The sequence below is a fragment of the Cervus elaphus genome, chromosome 20 (assembly GCF_910594005.1).
Source record: "Cervus elaphus chromosome 20, mCerEla1.1, whole genome shotgun sequence".
Classification (NCBI taxonomy): domain Eukaryota; kingdom Metazoa; phylum Chordata; class Mammalia; order Artiodactyla; family Cervidae; genus Cervus; species Cervus elaphus.
In genome coordinates this window covers 130,035,477-130,052,806 of record NC_057834.1, presented here as the reverse complement: position 1 = coordinate 130,052,806, position 17,330 = coordinate 130,035,477, and the positions used below count along the sequence as shown (strand labels likewise).

At 49.6% G+C, this 17,330-nt stretch overlaps 1 protein-coding gene across 1 annotated transcript; it reads right to left on the bottom strand.

Annotated features, from left to right (window-relative positions):
* Positions 1-269: 269 nt before the first annotated feature.
* On the bottom strand, positions 270-3,705 carry C20H1orf216 (chromosome 20 C1orf216 homolog). Its single transcript, XM_043878258.1, has 2 exons — positions 3,487-3,705; positions 270-1,294 (listed from the first exon to the last, which is right to left on the bottom strand). The coding sequence occupies exon 2, from the start codon at positions 1,287-1,289 to the stop codon at positions 606-608; it is 684 nt and encodes a 227-aa protein (XP_043734193.1). The 5' UTR covers positions 1,290-1,294; positions 3,487-3,705; the 3' UTR covers positions 270-605.
* Positions 3,706-17,330: the final 13,625 nt, after the last annotated feature.

Here is a 17,330-nt window from a genome sequence, read left to right as displayed (position 1 = left end):
AATCTGCACATTCAAACTCACTCATATGTAAACACACATCTTTTGCATATCTATCTTCACTCATGCACATAGATACACACCATGGGGTACCCATCCATGCATGCACATACAAATTTACTTCCTTCTACATATATACTATGGGCTTCCCCGGTAACTCAGGTGGTAAAGAATCCACCTGCCAATACAGAAGACATAGGTTCGATCCCTGGGTCAGGAAGATCCCTGGGAGAAGGAAATGGCAACCCACTCTAGTATTCTTGCCTGGGAAATCCCATGGACACAGGAGCCTGGTATGCTACAGTCCACAGGGTCACAAAAAAGTAGGACAGGACTTAGCAACTAAACAATAACAACAACATACATACTATACATACACATATGTACATACTCACACATAGGCTTGTGTGTCCACACAGCACACATACTGATGCACGGGTGCAGATTCACACATGGCCTGTGCACATCTGCCTACATGTTAGCACTGACATACTCACTTATGCTTCCCTGCACTTGTACCAGCAAATGATCTGTACTTGCTTGTGCATAACCACACACATGTCTGCAAATATATACATAAACCCTTGCACCCCTGTACAGAGACACCCTTAGTCTTGGTCCTGGGGCCTGGATGGTACTGCCCTCTGTTGGAGATAGCGGATAAGCTCCTTCCGGTTGTCTAAAATGGTGTCAAAGCTCTCCTGCAGACGGGCCTGCTGGTCAACCAACTGGTGCTGCAGGCCCCGGATCCACTGGAGCAGGGCCAGGCGACGGTACATCACCAAGTGCACGTGGTGCTTCTCCTTCTCCTGCTCCTTGTAGCGCTCTTGAGCCTGCAGCTGCTGCACGGCCTGGGCCACTGAGGGCGGAAGGTGGTCTGGAGGGCCAGGAGGGGTCCCACAGGCAGACTCAGGGCTGCAGCTGGGGCTGTCAACGCTCAGGGAGCTGCTGGCATAGCCGTTGTCCTCCAGCGGGGAGCAGGCTGTGCTGACACCAGCCGTCTTCTCAGGCCCGGCTCCAGGAATCTCTGCCCCCTCTGGCGGGCTGCGGACCTCCCCCTCAGGGAGTCCAGGAGCCTGGAAGTCCTGGTTGTCAGAGGGCAAGTCGGAGGAGCTCCTCATTAGTACGGGCTCCACTTGGCCTGGCATCCCGTGCCAATTCTCATTGGCATCCTTGGCACTCGTCATGAAGTTGGAGTTGCTGTCTGGTTGGAGTTCGGGTGGGCATACTCCAGGAGGTGGGCCCCCCAGGAACTGACCCCCCTCAGCTGCCCCTGGCTGGATGGCGAACATCTGGTCTGTGGAGGGGAAGCAAAAGAATGAGTCGGAGCAGGTGAAGGTGGGGTGCCTGAAGTCGAGACCCGAGCAACAGACACAAGGCTGCTCCTTTGCCTTGACTCTGTTAACGCCTCCCTGGGGTTGTCTTCCCTCCCTGACTGCCGATTCTCAGTCTCCTCACAGGCTCTCCCTCAGCCCTGAGGCAAGCCATCCTCTCCTCGTAGACACTTCTCCCCAGACGACCTCATCTTCTGCCGGAGGTTCAAGAACTACTGTGTGCTGGTGACTCTCGGATCTGTCAGAGAGTCAGAGCCAACTGCTACTGAATTCTGCAACCAACCATGGGCTCCTCAGATTCTACACAGCCCGCCCTATTCAGTGTCCTCAGCAAAGCAGGCCCACTCTCCAGCCAGTCACGCCGACCGGAAACTGCGGGCACATACACATGCGTGAGCATGTACATACATCTCCCCTTTCTCTTGGTTTGGGCCATTTCTAACCTGGATTACTGACTGCTACGACTTTTTCACTGACCTCTCTGCCTCTAGTTAAAAATGTAAATTTGTCATGGCTCCCGCCCTAACCTCCTGCTGAACCTCTTCCTGGCCTAAGAGGCTGTGTTTCTTCTGGCCCCTGCTCACTGCCTCAGACCTGCCTCTTACCACTCAGCCCCTCCCACCATCCCAAACTGCTCAGAGATCTCAGAACACACCATTACTCTCCTCCCACAATCCCCTTGGCCCAATATATCCTTCCTCTCCCCTTCCATCCCAGCTCTTTGCCTCTCCATTGGCATATTCCTTTCTGTATACTAAGTGAAGTGAAAGCCGCTCAGTCGTGTCCGACACTTCGAGACCCCATGGACTATAAAGTCCATGGAATTCTCCAAGCCAGAATACTGGAGTGGGCAGAATTTACCTTCTCCAGGGGATCTTCCCAACCCAAGGATCGAACCCAGGTCTCCTGCACTGCAGGCGGATTCTTTCCCAGCTGAGCCACAAGGGAAGTCTTTGTATGCTAAGACTCAGCTCTAATATCCCCACCTCCCTGAAGCCATCCTGGCGTTCTCCCCATGGCCCCTATGTACAAACACACACAGTTAACAGTGCCTTCCTCTGGACCCTCACTGCTTGGATACATGCTGTCTTATGCCTGTTTGTTTCCTGTCCCCAGCACGTAGCTGATGGTCAGTAAATGTCTATTCAACTTGTTTTTATTTCCTCTATCTTGTAATAGCAGCCTACTGGCCCCCCTACTGGACATGGAATTCCTCTCTGTAACCTCCACCATGTTCAGGAGCCAGCACAGAACCTGTGCATCCTTGCCAAGTGAGTGAGCAGGGCAGTTGGATCTGGGCTGCCGACTGCTCAGGGCTGGAAGAGCTGAGTTGGGTTCCTTCCCCTGCCCAGTGAGGAAGCCCTTCTCCCACTGACAAGCCTCTCTTCTGACCTCACCCCTTCCTTCCATGTTTATTACTATCCTGAGTCCTTGCCTCTATCTAGCTCCATCCTGAGGCCCTGGAGAGAGGACACACCACATTATTCTTTCCTTCCAATAACCGACTTCTCCCCAAATCTGGATTTAAATTGACAAGAAGTTTCTACTGACCATAAATTACTAGGATTAGAAAAACGGAATCAGTAAGAGGAAGGTGGAGTGTCAGTGAATGTGGCAGGGACCCTCCCACATCCAGGACAGTACTGGGAAGAAGTCCTGGGGGCCACAGTGTAGGGACAGTCCCTTGGTAACCTACAGACTCCATCCCGCTAAGCAAGGTTCCTGGAGATCGTCCCCGCCCAAATGTTTTCTTTTTTTCTAAATTTGGGCGGGGCCGTGAAGCAAGCTGCAAACAGGCGGCAGTGATGGAAAGATCAAGGGGGCCTCAGGGAAGGTAAAATGGGAACCGAGACCTCCTGGCATCAGGCTTCTTTCCAAGCTAATCCGCAGTTTGTCGGGGGTTGGTGGGGTGGGGCGGGGATGGTGGAGGTGGGGAGTGGGTGGGGGGGGGTGGTAAGGATGAGCGGAGGCGGCTTCCCTTCCTGCCTAGACTTGCGGGAGAGGGAGACCGTCCCCAGGAGACAGAGGATCCAGACCATCATTCCCTAATCCCACCCCCACCCGAGCCCCGCCAGCAAAAGGCAGCTGGGCAGAGGCAAGGACCCCCGCCCCTTGCGGCTGGGGTCCAAACCCTCCCGCTCCGGCCCCGACTCACGGCCTGGAGGCGCCGCCCCGCCCGGCTGGCTCCGGTGGCGAGGTCCCCGCAGCGGGAACTGCTCCCTCCGGGCTGGGGAGGTGGTCCCTCGGCGCCTGGGCGTCCCCGCGGGTCGGGGCGTGGAGTGCGGGTTCCCGGGCGCTGCGCCCAGCCCAGGCCCGGACTGCGGAGTCGGGCGGCGTCAGCACGGCGGGGCGGGGCGGCCTGGCCCACGTGGGCCGGTTCGGTTTTCTGCGGAGCCGCTCGCGGGTCCGAGCGCCGGAACCTCCTCCCCCGCCTCCGGCAGCCTGGACCCAACCTTGCAGGTCCTATTTAATTTCTTAACTGCATTCACTGGTTCTCACCGATCGGTTTGCCTCACAGTGACACTTTCAGAATGAAAATCTGATCGTGACACCACCACCCTCCAGCCTGAAAGCCATCAGGGGCTTCCGCATTGCCGCTTAAATCCTTAAGGCAGCTGCCGCGGGGCTCAGCATCCTGCTCTCTCGCTCCAGCTTCAGCCTTTGCTCTTGGGCTCTGCAACTGAGAAGCCTCGCGCTCCTTTCTGCCTGTTCCCTGTTCTCCTTTCAGACTGTTCCCTCTGCCTAAAATTCTCTCTCCTCTCATATCTCAGATCCCTTCTCAGGTAAACCTTCTCTGACCTCCTAGGCCGGATAGTTCCCTTATTATATTATCCCAAGGCTTTTTTTTTTTCTTTCACAATTTGAAGTTATATGTTCGTTTTGTGCTTGTTTCATTAAAGTCACTTAATGAACAGAGTAATTGCTGACTCTAATGATAAAACCTCCCTTAGGGAGAGGCAGCCCCAGAAAGACGTCTGTGACAAATTTAGCCTTTAGGGCGAGTGAGCTTCCAGGAGGTCCCTTCCATACCCACAGCTTTACTGAGTAAACCCAGCAATTTGCTATACCTTTCTCATGCTGCCCCCTCCATGCCACCAATTAAATATACACCAATCATAATACGTTTAAAAATACCCTGGGAAGGCAGAGGAACCAGAAATCAAATAGCCAGCATTCACTGGATCATAGAGAAAGCAAAGGAATTTCAGAAAAACATCTACCTGTTTCATTGACTATGTTAAAGCCTTTGAGTGTGGGGATTATAACAAACTGTGGAAAGCTCTTAAAGAGATGGGAACACCAGACCATCTTAGCTGTCTCCCGAGAAACCTGTGTGTGGGCCAAGAAGCGGCAGTTAGAACCTTGTATGGAACAACTGATTGGCTCAAGATGGAGCAAGAAGTAGTAGTACAGCAAGGCTGTCTGCCGTCACTCTGTTTAATTTATACGCTGAGCACATCATGAGAAATGCGGGGCTGGATAAGTTACAAGCTGAAATCAAGATAGGCAGGAGAAACATCAACAACCTTAGATATACGGATGATACCACTCTAATGGCAAAAAGCGAGGAGGAACTGAGGAGCCTCTGGATGAAGGGAAAGGAGGAGAGTGAAAGAACCGGCTTAAAACTAAATATTAAAAAACTAAGATCATGGCATCCAGCCCCATTACTTCATGACAGATAGAAAGGGAAAAGGTGGAAGTAGTGACAGATTTCCTCTTCTTGGGCTCTAAAGTCACTGCGGATGGTGACTGCAGCCATGAAATCAGAAGACAATTGCTTCTTAGCAGGAAAGCTATGACAAACCTAGACAGTGTGTTGAAAAGCAGAGACATTACTCTGCCCACAAAGGTTCAAATAGTCAAGGCTGTGGTCTTCCCAGTGGTCTTGTATGGTTCTGAGAGCTGGACCATAAAGAAGGCAGAGCTCCAAAGAATTGATGCCTTCGAACTGTGGTGCTGGAAAAAACTCTTGAAAGTCCCTGTAGAGCAAGGAGATCAAACCAGTCAATCTTAAGGGCAATCAACCCTGAATACTCATTGGAAGGACAGATGCTGAAGCTCAAGCTCCAGTATTTTGGTCATCTGATGTGAACAGCTGACACATTGGAAAAGTCCCTGATACTGGGAAAGATTGAGGGCAGAAGGGGAAGAGGGTGTCAGAGGATGAGATGGCTGGATGGCATCACCGATGAATTGGGATAAACTTGGGCAAATTTCAGGAGATGGTGAGGGACAGGGAGGCCTGGCATGCTGCAGTCCATGGGGTCAAAAAAAGTCAGACACAACTGGGTGACCGAACAACAACCAGTGGTTCGGATCTGTGCTTTCACTGCCAAGGGTTCCGATTCCATCCCTGGGTGGAGAACTAAAATCCCACAAGCTGTGCCTGGAGGCCAAAAAAGTACCCTTGTCTTTCCCTCTTCCCTTTCTTTTGCTTTTTTTTCTTTAGGAGGAAGAATTTGCTTCCTAATCTCCATGATAAGCCATCCTCTTCCATTTCCAACTTAATTCCAATTTACCATTCTGCAACCTAGAGAGTTCTCTGGCGGCTCAGATGGTAAAGAGTCTGCCTGTTATACAGGAGACCTGGGTTGAGTCCCTGGGTCAGGAAGATCCTCTGGAGAAGAAAATAGCAACCCACTCCAGTATTCTGCCTGGAGAATTCCACAGACAGAGGCGCCTGGCAGGCTATATAGTCCACAGGGTGGCAAAGAGTCAGACACATTGAGTGACTAGCACAACCTAGAGAGTAAATGGCAAATTAAATCACACCAACAAATCCTATATACAAAATAAGGGAAATAGAAAAGAAAAAAATATAATTATGAAAATTCTTATTTTAAGAGGGAAGAGGAAATAAAAAGGACAAGGCAGAAGTAACTCAAGCTTTGGACACCCCTCCAGCTAAAAATATACATGCAGAGACCTCAGTTCCATTTCCACATCGGGTACTGAGGCCTAACTAGCCCCCTTTTTCCCTTATCTACTGCAAGTTCCCCTTACCTTCAACTGGAGTTTTCTTCCTTCTGATGTGACCCAAATCCTCACTTGTAAAGTGTCTGAGCTTTGGTGGTCTGCAGTGATGCAGGTCTTCCGTGTCATACAGTCACAGCCTTGTCTGATTATTTGTTTGGTGATTCCTGAAAAGTTCCTCCTGCCTCTCCTTTGGGCCTGGTCTCTCCCAGCTCTAACTGGGTGGATCTCATGGAAGTTTGAGGCGCCTAGGATTACGACTCCCACTCTGGGTGAGTCGGAGGCCTTCTCTGGGACTTTCTGAAATAAAATTAAAGGAAGGCAAAGCAAGGAAGATGTGAGCCTAGGGCCACAGCAGTCACCTTCCTTGCCAAATAGAAGTCAGCCTATTTGTAGGAGAAAGTAGTCTGCACCCAGACACAGAAGGACAGAAGTCCTGGTAATAGTCCTGCCCTTGTTTCCTGAGGCCTTATTTTTCCAAGCCTGACTCGAAGGGAGTTTCTCTGACTGGCAGTTGAAAGAATCTTGATTAATACAAGAGTACAGAGTGGTCCCCTGGGTCCCACTCAGGTACCTCTCAGCCCTCATTAAGTAGTAGCAACTCTATTTCCCCTTAATAGTCATTATCAGTCCAGCCTACAGTGTGACCTCCTTTTTCCTATTCCTCTAGTATTATGAGGAGCCCAAAATGTAGTGGAATCATCTTTGCATTCCCTGGTTAGAAACATTCCTCCCTAGATGCTAAAACCTCCCGAACTGCAGAATGTAGAATGTCAGAAACAGGAGACAGACTCTGAGAAAGTCATTAGGTACAATCCTGTAACATGCCACACCTACCTCTACCTCTTCCTATGTATTCTGGCTACAAAAAAATAAAAAATAATTATATACCGATTGTTTATTTAAAGCCTATATTTTACTCGGTGTGCAATAACCTGACACGGCTGAGTCATCAGCTGGTCACTCCATTGTTCTATAAAGCTGGTTATTTCTAAATAACAATACCTGACAAGTGAATTCCAAGGGCATCTCTTTCCTTAGCCAAGGATCAAGTTGGGTGGGATACTCTGACACTGTGTGATTAACAAAGTAAGTGCTTGTCTGACAGTGGTCCTGGCAACTCCAGGATTTTCAGGCAGCTGGAAGCCTAGACGACAAAAACCCCTCTGGGAGGGAAGGGGAGTCCATGACTACAGAAAAGCAGACACGTAGATGTCTGTTATGGGCTTCCCTGGTGGATTAGCAGTAAAGAATCCGCCTGAAATGCAGGAGATGTGGGTTCAATCCCTGGGTGGGGAAGATGCCCTGGAGAAGGAAATGGCAACCCACTCCAGTATACTTGCCTGGGAAATCCCATGGACAGAGGAGCCTGATGGGCTACAGTCCATGAGGCTGCCGAGAGTCGGACATGACTGAGCGTCTAAACTACCACCACCAGCTGTCTGTTCTGCAGTCACCAGAGGCTTCCTTAGTCAGGCTGCCAGGGGATCAGTCTCCCCAGGTGAACGGGTGTCTGTGGCTGTGTCCACCCAGCCACAGAGGTGGCAGGGACTTAACTGGCAGGGACACAGAGATCACCCGAGAAGGACAGTACCAGCCAGAACAGGGCCCTGTAGCAGGCCAGCCCATCATGAAGATCCAGCAGTGGCAGTGAACTGATCTCTTGGTAAGCAGACAGATGCCAGAGCTAAGATTGGCTAGCAAGGAGTAACCAGATCCAGGCCCTAGGGGCCGGGGATGTCAGACAAGGAGACAAGGGAACATGAGAGAAATTTCTACTTCAGGTAATAGAATCGACATGAGTTCCTCAATAGGTGGATAATTTCTCAGTGTCAGTACTCCTGGAAGAAAGAGATGGGTAGGATCAACGTGTTTCGGTCTCAAGCACCTTGCCCCTTCCCATCCATTCATTCACATTCAGCACCCAGTTACCTGCTTTGTGCCAGGGAATGAATCAGCGCAGAATCAGGATTGGTGGTGGCCTCCGACAGCTCTGTGTTTAGAAAGGGAAATAGTCAGAGAAGAGTGGGCTATACAATGGGACAGATCCTGCAACAGAGCTGGAAGGCAAAATTAATGAGCCCAAAAGAGGGTGAGGAAAGGCTTCACAGGGGTAATATTTGAAGGCCTTGAAGGATGAATAGAAGCTCACCAAGAGCAAGCAAGCGAAGGCAGAGGAAACCGTATGCAGAGTGTGTGTTCAGATAACACAGAGGAGGTCAGTGTGGCTGGAGCTTGAGGGGTAAATGGAGATGGCAGAAGAGGCTGAAGGATAAATCTGGCCCAGTTGTGAAAGGCCTTGACCACCATTCCAGGGACCTTGGGCTTCATATTGTGGATGGCAGGAAGGTGGATGAGGAAGCTCCCAAAGATTCCACATCAAAACAAATCACTGGCATCTAATCTTGGGGAACAAGCTATTGCGCTGGCCACAGAGTCCGTTCAGGGTTTTCCATTACACTGTGTGGAAAAGCCTGAGTGAACTTTTTGGCCAACCCAATACACTGCGACCTGTTTTCTTCTTTTTCCTGAGCTCATATTCTCTGTTAACTTCCCACATGACTCTGGGAACTTGGGCAAATCAAAGCCTTTTAACCTTTTTAGGTTAAATAAAGATAAGATGCCTTGAACATTGTTAAATAACATTAAGATTATGAACATTGTTACTTGGTCTCCTAAGGCCAGGCACAGCCCTGCAGGACCTTTGAAGTACCAAAGAGCCCTTAAGGCAGGAAGAAAAACTGTTCCTCAGACTTAGCTCATCTCAGGAAAGGAAGGCCTAGGAAGCTGGTGACCTAGTTGTTCTATTCATTTATTTCTCCACCACCTCTTAAAGGCATAGTGCCATTCTAGTCTAGCCAAAAACTACTTTGTGATCACCTTAGGTAAGACATGTCCAGGGACTCCCCTGGTGCCTCAGTTGGTAAAGAAGACACAGGAGACATGAGTTTGATCCTGGGTTGGGAAGATCCCCTGAAGGAGGAAATGGCAACCCACTCCAGTATTGTTGCTTGGAGAATCCCATGGACAGAGGAGGTCCGTAGGTCCACGGGGTCTCAAAGAGCCAGACACGACTGCACAACTGAGCATACAGCATAAGACAAGTCCAGCCTCCAGCCCCACATGGCTGTTTTCTCAGATGTAAAATGAGGAGGTAGTACATCAAATATGAAGTTTTGAGGCTTTTTTTTTTTTAAGTCTTAGAATCATCCTTTTCCAACAAAATCTTTGTCATATACCCAGTTCGAGATCTCTCCTACCCTGAACGCTCCCCCCTGCACAGCTCCTGGGAGGCCTCCCAGGAAGCTTTTAAAGCTCAGTGGTGGTGGTGGTGGTGGTGTTCAGTCGCCCAGTTGTATCCGACCCTTTACAACCCCATGGACTGCAGCACACCAGGCTTCCCTATCCCCTAGTGTCTCCCAGAATTTGCCCAAGTTCATGTTCATTGCATTGGTAATGCCATCCAGCTATCTCATCCTCTGAAGCCCTCTTCTTCTGCCCTCGATTGATCTTTCCCAGCGAGTCGTCTGTTCACCTTAGATGACCAAAATACTGGAGCTTCAGCTTCAGCATCAGTCCTTCCAGTGAATATTCAGAGTTGATCTCAGTGGGGCAGTTCCAAATCCAGTGCTCCACAGGAACCTAGCAGATGGATTTGTCGACCACCCCCACCACCCACATCCTCTCTTCTGACCCTGACGGGAAAAAGGAGAAACTTAGGGGTGTTTTGGAGGTGCTGGAAGCAGGAAAGGTAGTACAGATGCTTTCTCCCCTATCCACCCAAGTGGTAAATGGCCTCTCTTCCACCAGGAGCCCAGAGAGGCCAAATCCAAGGTCCCAGAGCACACAGCAGAGAGAGTGAGGGAGAGAAGCTGATCTGAAGGGGGAATGAGAGAAGGGAGTGTCTGTTCCACCTCCTTCCTAGCAGCTGCCTCCATAATCCCCAGCCCTTGCCCCCACCCCAGCCTCTGGCCGCCCACCTCTCCTCCACCCACCCATTCATCAGTAGGAGGGCACAGTATCAGCACAGCCTTTCAGGGCCTGACAGGTCCTTTCTGGGTGTCCCCCACATGTAACCACTTAACCTCCAGCACAAAGGGCCAGGCTGAATGGGCCTGGAGCCGGTGGCTCGTGCAAAGGGGGAGGCCTCAATAGGATTTGGGGAGCTGGGTGTATAAAGCGCTCTGCTCCAGCAGTCCTCAATGGAGAGGCTGGAGTCCGGGCATGTGCCGAGGGGAGGAGCCCGGCAGCTGCATCCCACCCCTGAACAATGATTTATTCATTCTCCTGGCACACACAGAGAAAACAGGCTGGGGAAAACGTGGCCCCACAAATCGCCCTTGGCCTCAGCTGACTCCCTCTGCAGCCAGGCAATCACTCTGCCCCCTCCCACTTGTAGTCTAAAGTCTGGAAGTAGCCTGAAGGGGCCGGTAGCAGCCTGAAGGTCAGGCTGACGTGTTTTTGGAATAGGTTCCACTCAATCTCACTCTCTGATGGCTTCCTTGTCAGCTTTTCCTCATACCCATTTCACAGCCAGAAAATCTCCTGCAAGGAAAAAAAAAAAACATAGCTTGGCCTGTCTCAGAACTGCCCCAGGGGAAGGGCTGAGAAAGAAGCAGGAAGTTGGGGAGCTCAGCCTGGAAAATAACTGCCCAATTATGGGAAGGCAATAAAAGCTTGCTGATATATAATGGCACCCGCTAGCCACATCTGGCTCCAATTCCTGAAAGAACTTTTGGAAGAACTTTGGGGAATAGGGAACTGAATGAAGGCAGGTAAGCAAAGATGCTAAAACTAGCGGATTAAAAAAAAAATGTCAAGTGGGTGGTTTCAAGAAGCTAAATTGTGACAAGAATAAATCTGCTTTTGCCCTCTCACCTCCATAGCTCATGTCACCAGAGCCAGGTCACACAGAAAAATCATCATAATAAATAACAGGAAAAAAAATCAATAATGCTAGCAGAACAGGGAGAACCAGATTGAAGTGACCATCTTCAGACTGGCCCCTGGGCCCCCTGGCCCCAAGCTCATAATTACTTTGTCACACAGAAAACAAATCTATTGTGGATGGTGAGTGTGGAGAGGTGGGAGATCCTCGACAAGGAGGATGCCAGCTGCGGGGGAAGGGGTCCACACTGTGAAGACAAATTTGCCTTGGCGCTGGGGTGGGAGGGGCTCGTGCTGAGACTGACAAGTAAGGCTTAGACAGTTTCCCAAAGTTGTCTTCCCTTAGGCGGGTGGGCGTATGGAGGGAGGTCATCCTGCCTTATACTGAATGGGGCGGGGAGGGGGTGTAGTTGGAGGGGGGTGGGGGGAAGACCCCCAAGCCCACGTCCCTGAGCCTCAGGACAGGTTGCTATGCTGATGTTGCCCTCTGGTGGACATATTCATAAAAAGGCTGCAGGGACACCTCCAACGCTGGGAACGGATGCTGGAAACTGCAAAGGAGTCTCTGTCCCTTCTTGTCCTAAAGCCTTGGCCACAGGACTAGCACAGTCATAGGCTGGATTCCTCAGGAGACAGACTCAGACAGTTTAGGATGCAGATAGTTACTAAGAAGTGCCCTTGGGATCAACGTCTGTGGAAGGGAGGGGCCAGCAGCTGAGCTACCACACAGGTCCATGATGGAGGCTCAGTCAACCCCTCAGGGAGCTCTGAAGCAAGAATGGGCCCTTTAGAATTGTCCTGAAATGAGCCAACACGGCCAGGGCTTTACACTTCTGTCATCGCAGGATGTGGGCTGTGCAGGGAAGGGATGTGGGTGTTGGGTGAGGTGTCCTCTGAAACTGAGGCATTCTCCTGACTAAAGGCTGTCTGCAGCCAGGCCAGCAAGGCCTTCACTAAACGGGTTGGGATGGTACATCACGGGGTCTACCCCACACACTACAGAAACTCAATAAACACGTGTTGAATGAATGGCAGGGTTAGGTCATGCCTCAGGCTCCAGGCTCCACAGGACAGCCCCCAAGCCTGTTATTCAAGCTCTTACATACTGACCTTTGGAAATGGTCAAGGGAGCCTTAATGCCCTGCTTCATGGGTTCATTCATTCAAGAAGCATTCATTGAGGTTTCCTAGGGGCCGGGCTTGGAGGCAGACGCTTTACAAATTTCTCAAATTTTAATCCTCACAACTGCGGAGTTAGTATTAACTCAGATTATATAGATCAAGTTATTAAGTGGCTTTCACAGTCCAGTGACGCTTTGAAAAATGACCCCCACAATGGGACAAGTGCTCTTGCTGTTGCCAAAGATTCTTCAGGCCAGAAAGGATCTTGGCTCTGTTGTGTGTGTGCATGTGTGCATGCAGAGAGAGGACTCTGTGCTTTCAGACAGAACATTTCCTCTGCTGCAGCCTAGAGTTATGCCTCCAGAGCCTCCTACTTCAGCTCCCTCCTGATAATGCTGCCCTATACTGCTGCTTGTTACAGAAAAAAGCTTCAAAAATTCCTAGTTGTATCTACAGAACTAGTTCCCTCCCTGGACATTTAATGGACAGACAAGCCTCAACTCCCAATGTCCTTTATTATTTTTTTAAATATTTATTTATTTGGCTGCGTTGGGTCTTAGTTGTGGCACGCAGGGTCTTCTTTGCATCATGCAGGATCTTTCACTGCAGCACATGGACTCTCTAGTTTTGGCACATGGCCTCAGCTGCTCCACAGAGTGTGAGATCTTAGTTCCCTGATCAGGGATGAAACCCACATCCCCTGCATTGCAAGGCGGATTCTTTTTTTTTTTCTTTTTTTTTTAATATTTATTTATTTGGCTGCACTGGGTCTTAGTTGTGGCACACTTTTAGTTTGGACAGGTGGGATCTAGTTCCCTGACCAGGAATCGAACCCAGGCCCCCTGAATTGGGAGCACTGAGTCTTAACCGCTGGACCACCAGGGAAGTCCCACCTCCAATGTTCTTTGGCCATATCATCGTCAGAAAGTTATGAAAGGGTAAGTTCTTCCCCTAATGTCTAATTTCCATCCCTGCTATGATCGTTTTGGGATGCTAACACTGAAAGGACAAGAGATAGACCAGATTTCTGCTCCAGAAACTTCTCTGTACCTGAAACTCTGGCTAACCCAGTGTATCTGTGGGAGGAGGCGAGGGCAGGAGAGCTAGAGAAAGCTGTCAGCCGCTGTTCTGCTACAGCCCTGACATGTTCTCATCCTTGGCCAATTAAACCTTTCCACACTCCCAGCCACCAACGTCAAGATTTCAGTTTTCTCATTTAGTTTGTAATCATAAAGAACTTGAAGAAAAAAGAGGGAGGAGGAGAGCTTGGATGTGATGGAGCAATTTCTGGGTCTGACTGCAGAAACATAAAGTGCTCTCAATACTTCTCACCCCCTCCCAAACACACACACACACACTCGTACGCCTTTCCTCCTGGGCCCCCAGAACCTAATTTTTCATGTTTGGAAAACCCAGATGATTTTTGCCTGGGTCCATCTGGTTTCCCAAATAACCTGTCTTTTTGATAAATAACATAAGTTAAATTAGACAAGACAAAGAGAAGGGTGGGCAGTCAGTTTTTTTCCTTCCTTCAGCCGCTGAGAAAAAAAGAGATGAGGACTGAAAAAGCTACAGGACTCTCCCAGTCCTGCTGCAGCACCTTCCACCCCTCGGACGGGGCCCAGTGACTCTCCAGCCAGGAGCTGGGAGCTGCCTCCTCACCCCCACCGCTACCCCACCAGCCATCAAGAATACCAGATCGTGGTTCCTTCTAAAGCGAAGGGAAGGAACCCCAGTGTCCAGCCCCACAGCTTCCTCCAATCACCCTTAGGCTGAAGCTACTTCAAACCCCCTTTTCCCATTATGTATCCCACCCCAGGGAAGAACTGGATCAATAAACTGAAAATGAAAAAGCTTTCAGGTGAGAGAAGAGCGGAGAGAATGAGGGGATGGGAAGGACGTGGGTAGTACAGACCAAGATGATACATCCACAAGGGTCAGAGATCTGGCATCTGGGCCTCAAAAGGTAGACCCTGAGGTGACACCGGCGGTACACAGAGCTGCCGCTGTTTCCCCAGCTCACTGAGACTCCAGGCCCACAAGCAGACCTCCCGCCCGACCCTCTCAGGGGGCCCAGCGCAGAGCGAGGCACCGCTGGGCCTGGGCCAGGCCCGTGGGCTGGCAGCTACGGAGCTTCGGCAGGACCTGGCTTCTCCTTCCCACTCAGCTAGACCGTGATGAGCCCCACCCTCCCTCGGCAGTGGGTCAGTCAGCACGGGCACAGCCTCTTAAACCTGCTCACTCACCTCATATTAATCGTACGCATGATCCTAACCATAACCCTGGGAGCTAAACCAAGCCAGTTCACTTTAGCTTCATTTTCCAGCTGAGGAAAATTTCAGAATGACTTATTCCAGGGTCATGCCGTGTAAGCTGCAGAGGAAGGGCTTAAGATCTCACACACACACACACACACACACACACACACAAGATCTCACACAGCAACCACCTCTATCTAGTCCATCCCCCATTAGAAAGCATCCTTGTGAACCATTCAGCTCCTGGCTCTTCACCATGAGCTCTTCCAGCCTTCAGATCATTGATTGCTCAATACAATTTTGTTAATAATGCTATGTGCTAGGCATGGTGCTACCCGAAACATACATTTTTAAGAACAAAATAGATATGTTCTCTGTTTTCATTGAATTTAGTCTAATGGGGAAAGCTGACCTAAACATGCATTAAAGTGGTAAACTGTGATAAAAGACCCAAAAGAAAAAAAAAAAAAAGAAAACAGGAAACAGAGGCAACCTAATTAAGAAAGAGGTGGTAATGGAAGCATCTCTGAAGAAGTTAGATTTAAGCTAACAGTAGACAAAGAAGGAGGGTGGAAACAAGGACCTATTGTACAGCACATGGACTTCTGCTCAATGTTATGTGGCAGCCTGGATGGGAAGGGAGTTTGGGGGAGAATGGATACATGTATATGTTTGGCTGAGGCCCTTTGCATGCGTGCATCTCAGTCACTTCAGTCATGTCCAGCTCTTTGTGACCCCATGGGCTGTAGCCACCAGGTTTCTCTGTCCACAGGGACTCTCCAGGCAAGAATACTGGAGTGGGTTGCCATGTCCTTCTTCCCGACCCAGGGATCGAACCAGTGTCTCTTATGTCTCCTGCATTGGCAGGCGGGTTCTTTACCACTAGTGCCACCTGAGTCCGTTTGCTGTTCACCCGAAATCACCACAACATTGTTCATCGGCTATGCCCCCATGCAAGATAAAAAGTTAAAAAAAAAAAAAGACAGTGGAGAGATCATTCCAGGAAAAGGGAAGGATACTTAGGAAGCCCCTGAAGCTGAGTATAATGTGACTGGAGGGTGGAAGGCACAGTTATGTCATGGAGGGTCTTGTAGGCCATGGGGAGCTTGAACTTAATTCTGAATGCATTGGAAGACACAGAAAGGTTTTGAGTGAGGGACTGGCATCCTCTAATTTAATTATATAAATGTTACCCTTTGGCCACTGTGCAGATTGGATGGAAAGGAGGCAAAAATATGAGTGGGGAGATCAGGAGGATGCTGCCAACAGCTGGTAAGAAATTATGAAATCTTGGATCAGGGCATTGGCTATAGAGGTGATTCAAGATGTAGTGTGAAAGTAGAAATAACAGGACTTATAGGTAGTTTGATTATGGGAGTAAGGAAGGAGGGATCGAGAATGTCCTTCAGGTTTCCAGCCTGAGTGACTGGGTATGTGGAGGTCTCCTTTACTGAGATGGAAAACACAAGAGGAAGAACAGGTTTTTAGAGAAGGAAGATCACATTTTTAAAGATGTTAAGTTTGAGATGCTTATGAGACCACAGGCCTTTGAGGAGTGGCCCACAAAACATGATGCACTTGTGCTATTGACAAATCTATATGCTTGAAGAGTAGCGCCGGACATAATACATCCACATACATCTTCCAACATGCCTCACAGCAACTCTGAGACAGGCAGGAATGACTATTTTCATTTGACAGACATAAATGGTGGCTCTGAAAGGGGTAGTCTTTCTCATTCAACATTTATTAGGCAATACCATGTTCCAGGCCCCATGCCAGGCAGTGAGCAGGACACAAAGGTAGTCCATCTCAGGAATGCTATAATCAGAGTATCACAATAAAGTGAAAGTCGCTCAGTCGTGTCCAACTCTTTGCGACACCATGGACTATACTGTCCATGGAATTCTCCAGGCCAGAATACTGGAGTGGGTAACCGTTCCTTTCTCCTGGGGATCTTCCCAACTCAGGGATTGAACCCAGGTCTGCTGCATTGTAGGTGGATTTACCAGCTGAGCCATCAAGATCACAATATTCCTCCCTCCCCAATATTCCTCCCCCAAATACTTTTCCCTGTTTTTCAGTGTACAAACCTCAGGAGAGGAAGCCCCAAAAGTTATTAGACAGACCTGTGGGAGATAAAACCCCGAGACACCCACTCTGAGCCATTTGGGAGTCTCAAAGCAGGGTGAAGTTTGTAGAGAGGCAGCTGAGAATTTGCACAAGAAATTCTGAGCACCTTATCTCCACTGCACTCGGGTGAGTATAACCTGATGCTTTATGGAAGAGACTCAAGTATGGTTTGTGCGGCTGTGGACTGAATTAATATTAGAAACCTGTTTAAATCAAGTACCATGTGTTCCTACCCCAGTGTACGGAACACGAAGTAAGACAGTGAGGACCCCAATCTCCCAGACTCACAGGCTCTCATCTCCCCAGTATGTGATTCCCAAGCTAGTGAAGCTGACCCTAGCAGCAGCCGCAGCACAGGCCCTGGGCTTGTTTCATTAGCAGGGAGCTGGAGCTGATGGCTCAGTGCTCTGGGCAGAGGGTGTGTGGTCAGCTCACCGCTCTCTGCTTCAGTCATACCAGGGTCAAAGTTTAGCTTGCCTTTCGATAGCTATACTGGCACGCAGAAAAGTAATGCAGAACTTAAGCTCCAACTTTTCTGTCTCCAAAGAGTGCTTTCTTTTTAGAGCTTAGAATAGAAACCCTTTGCTCCCTAGATTTCCCAGGCACTGATTTTCTTATCCTTA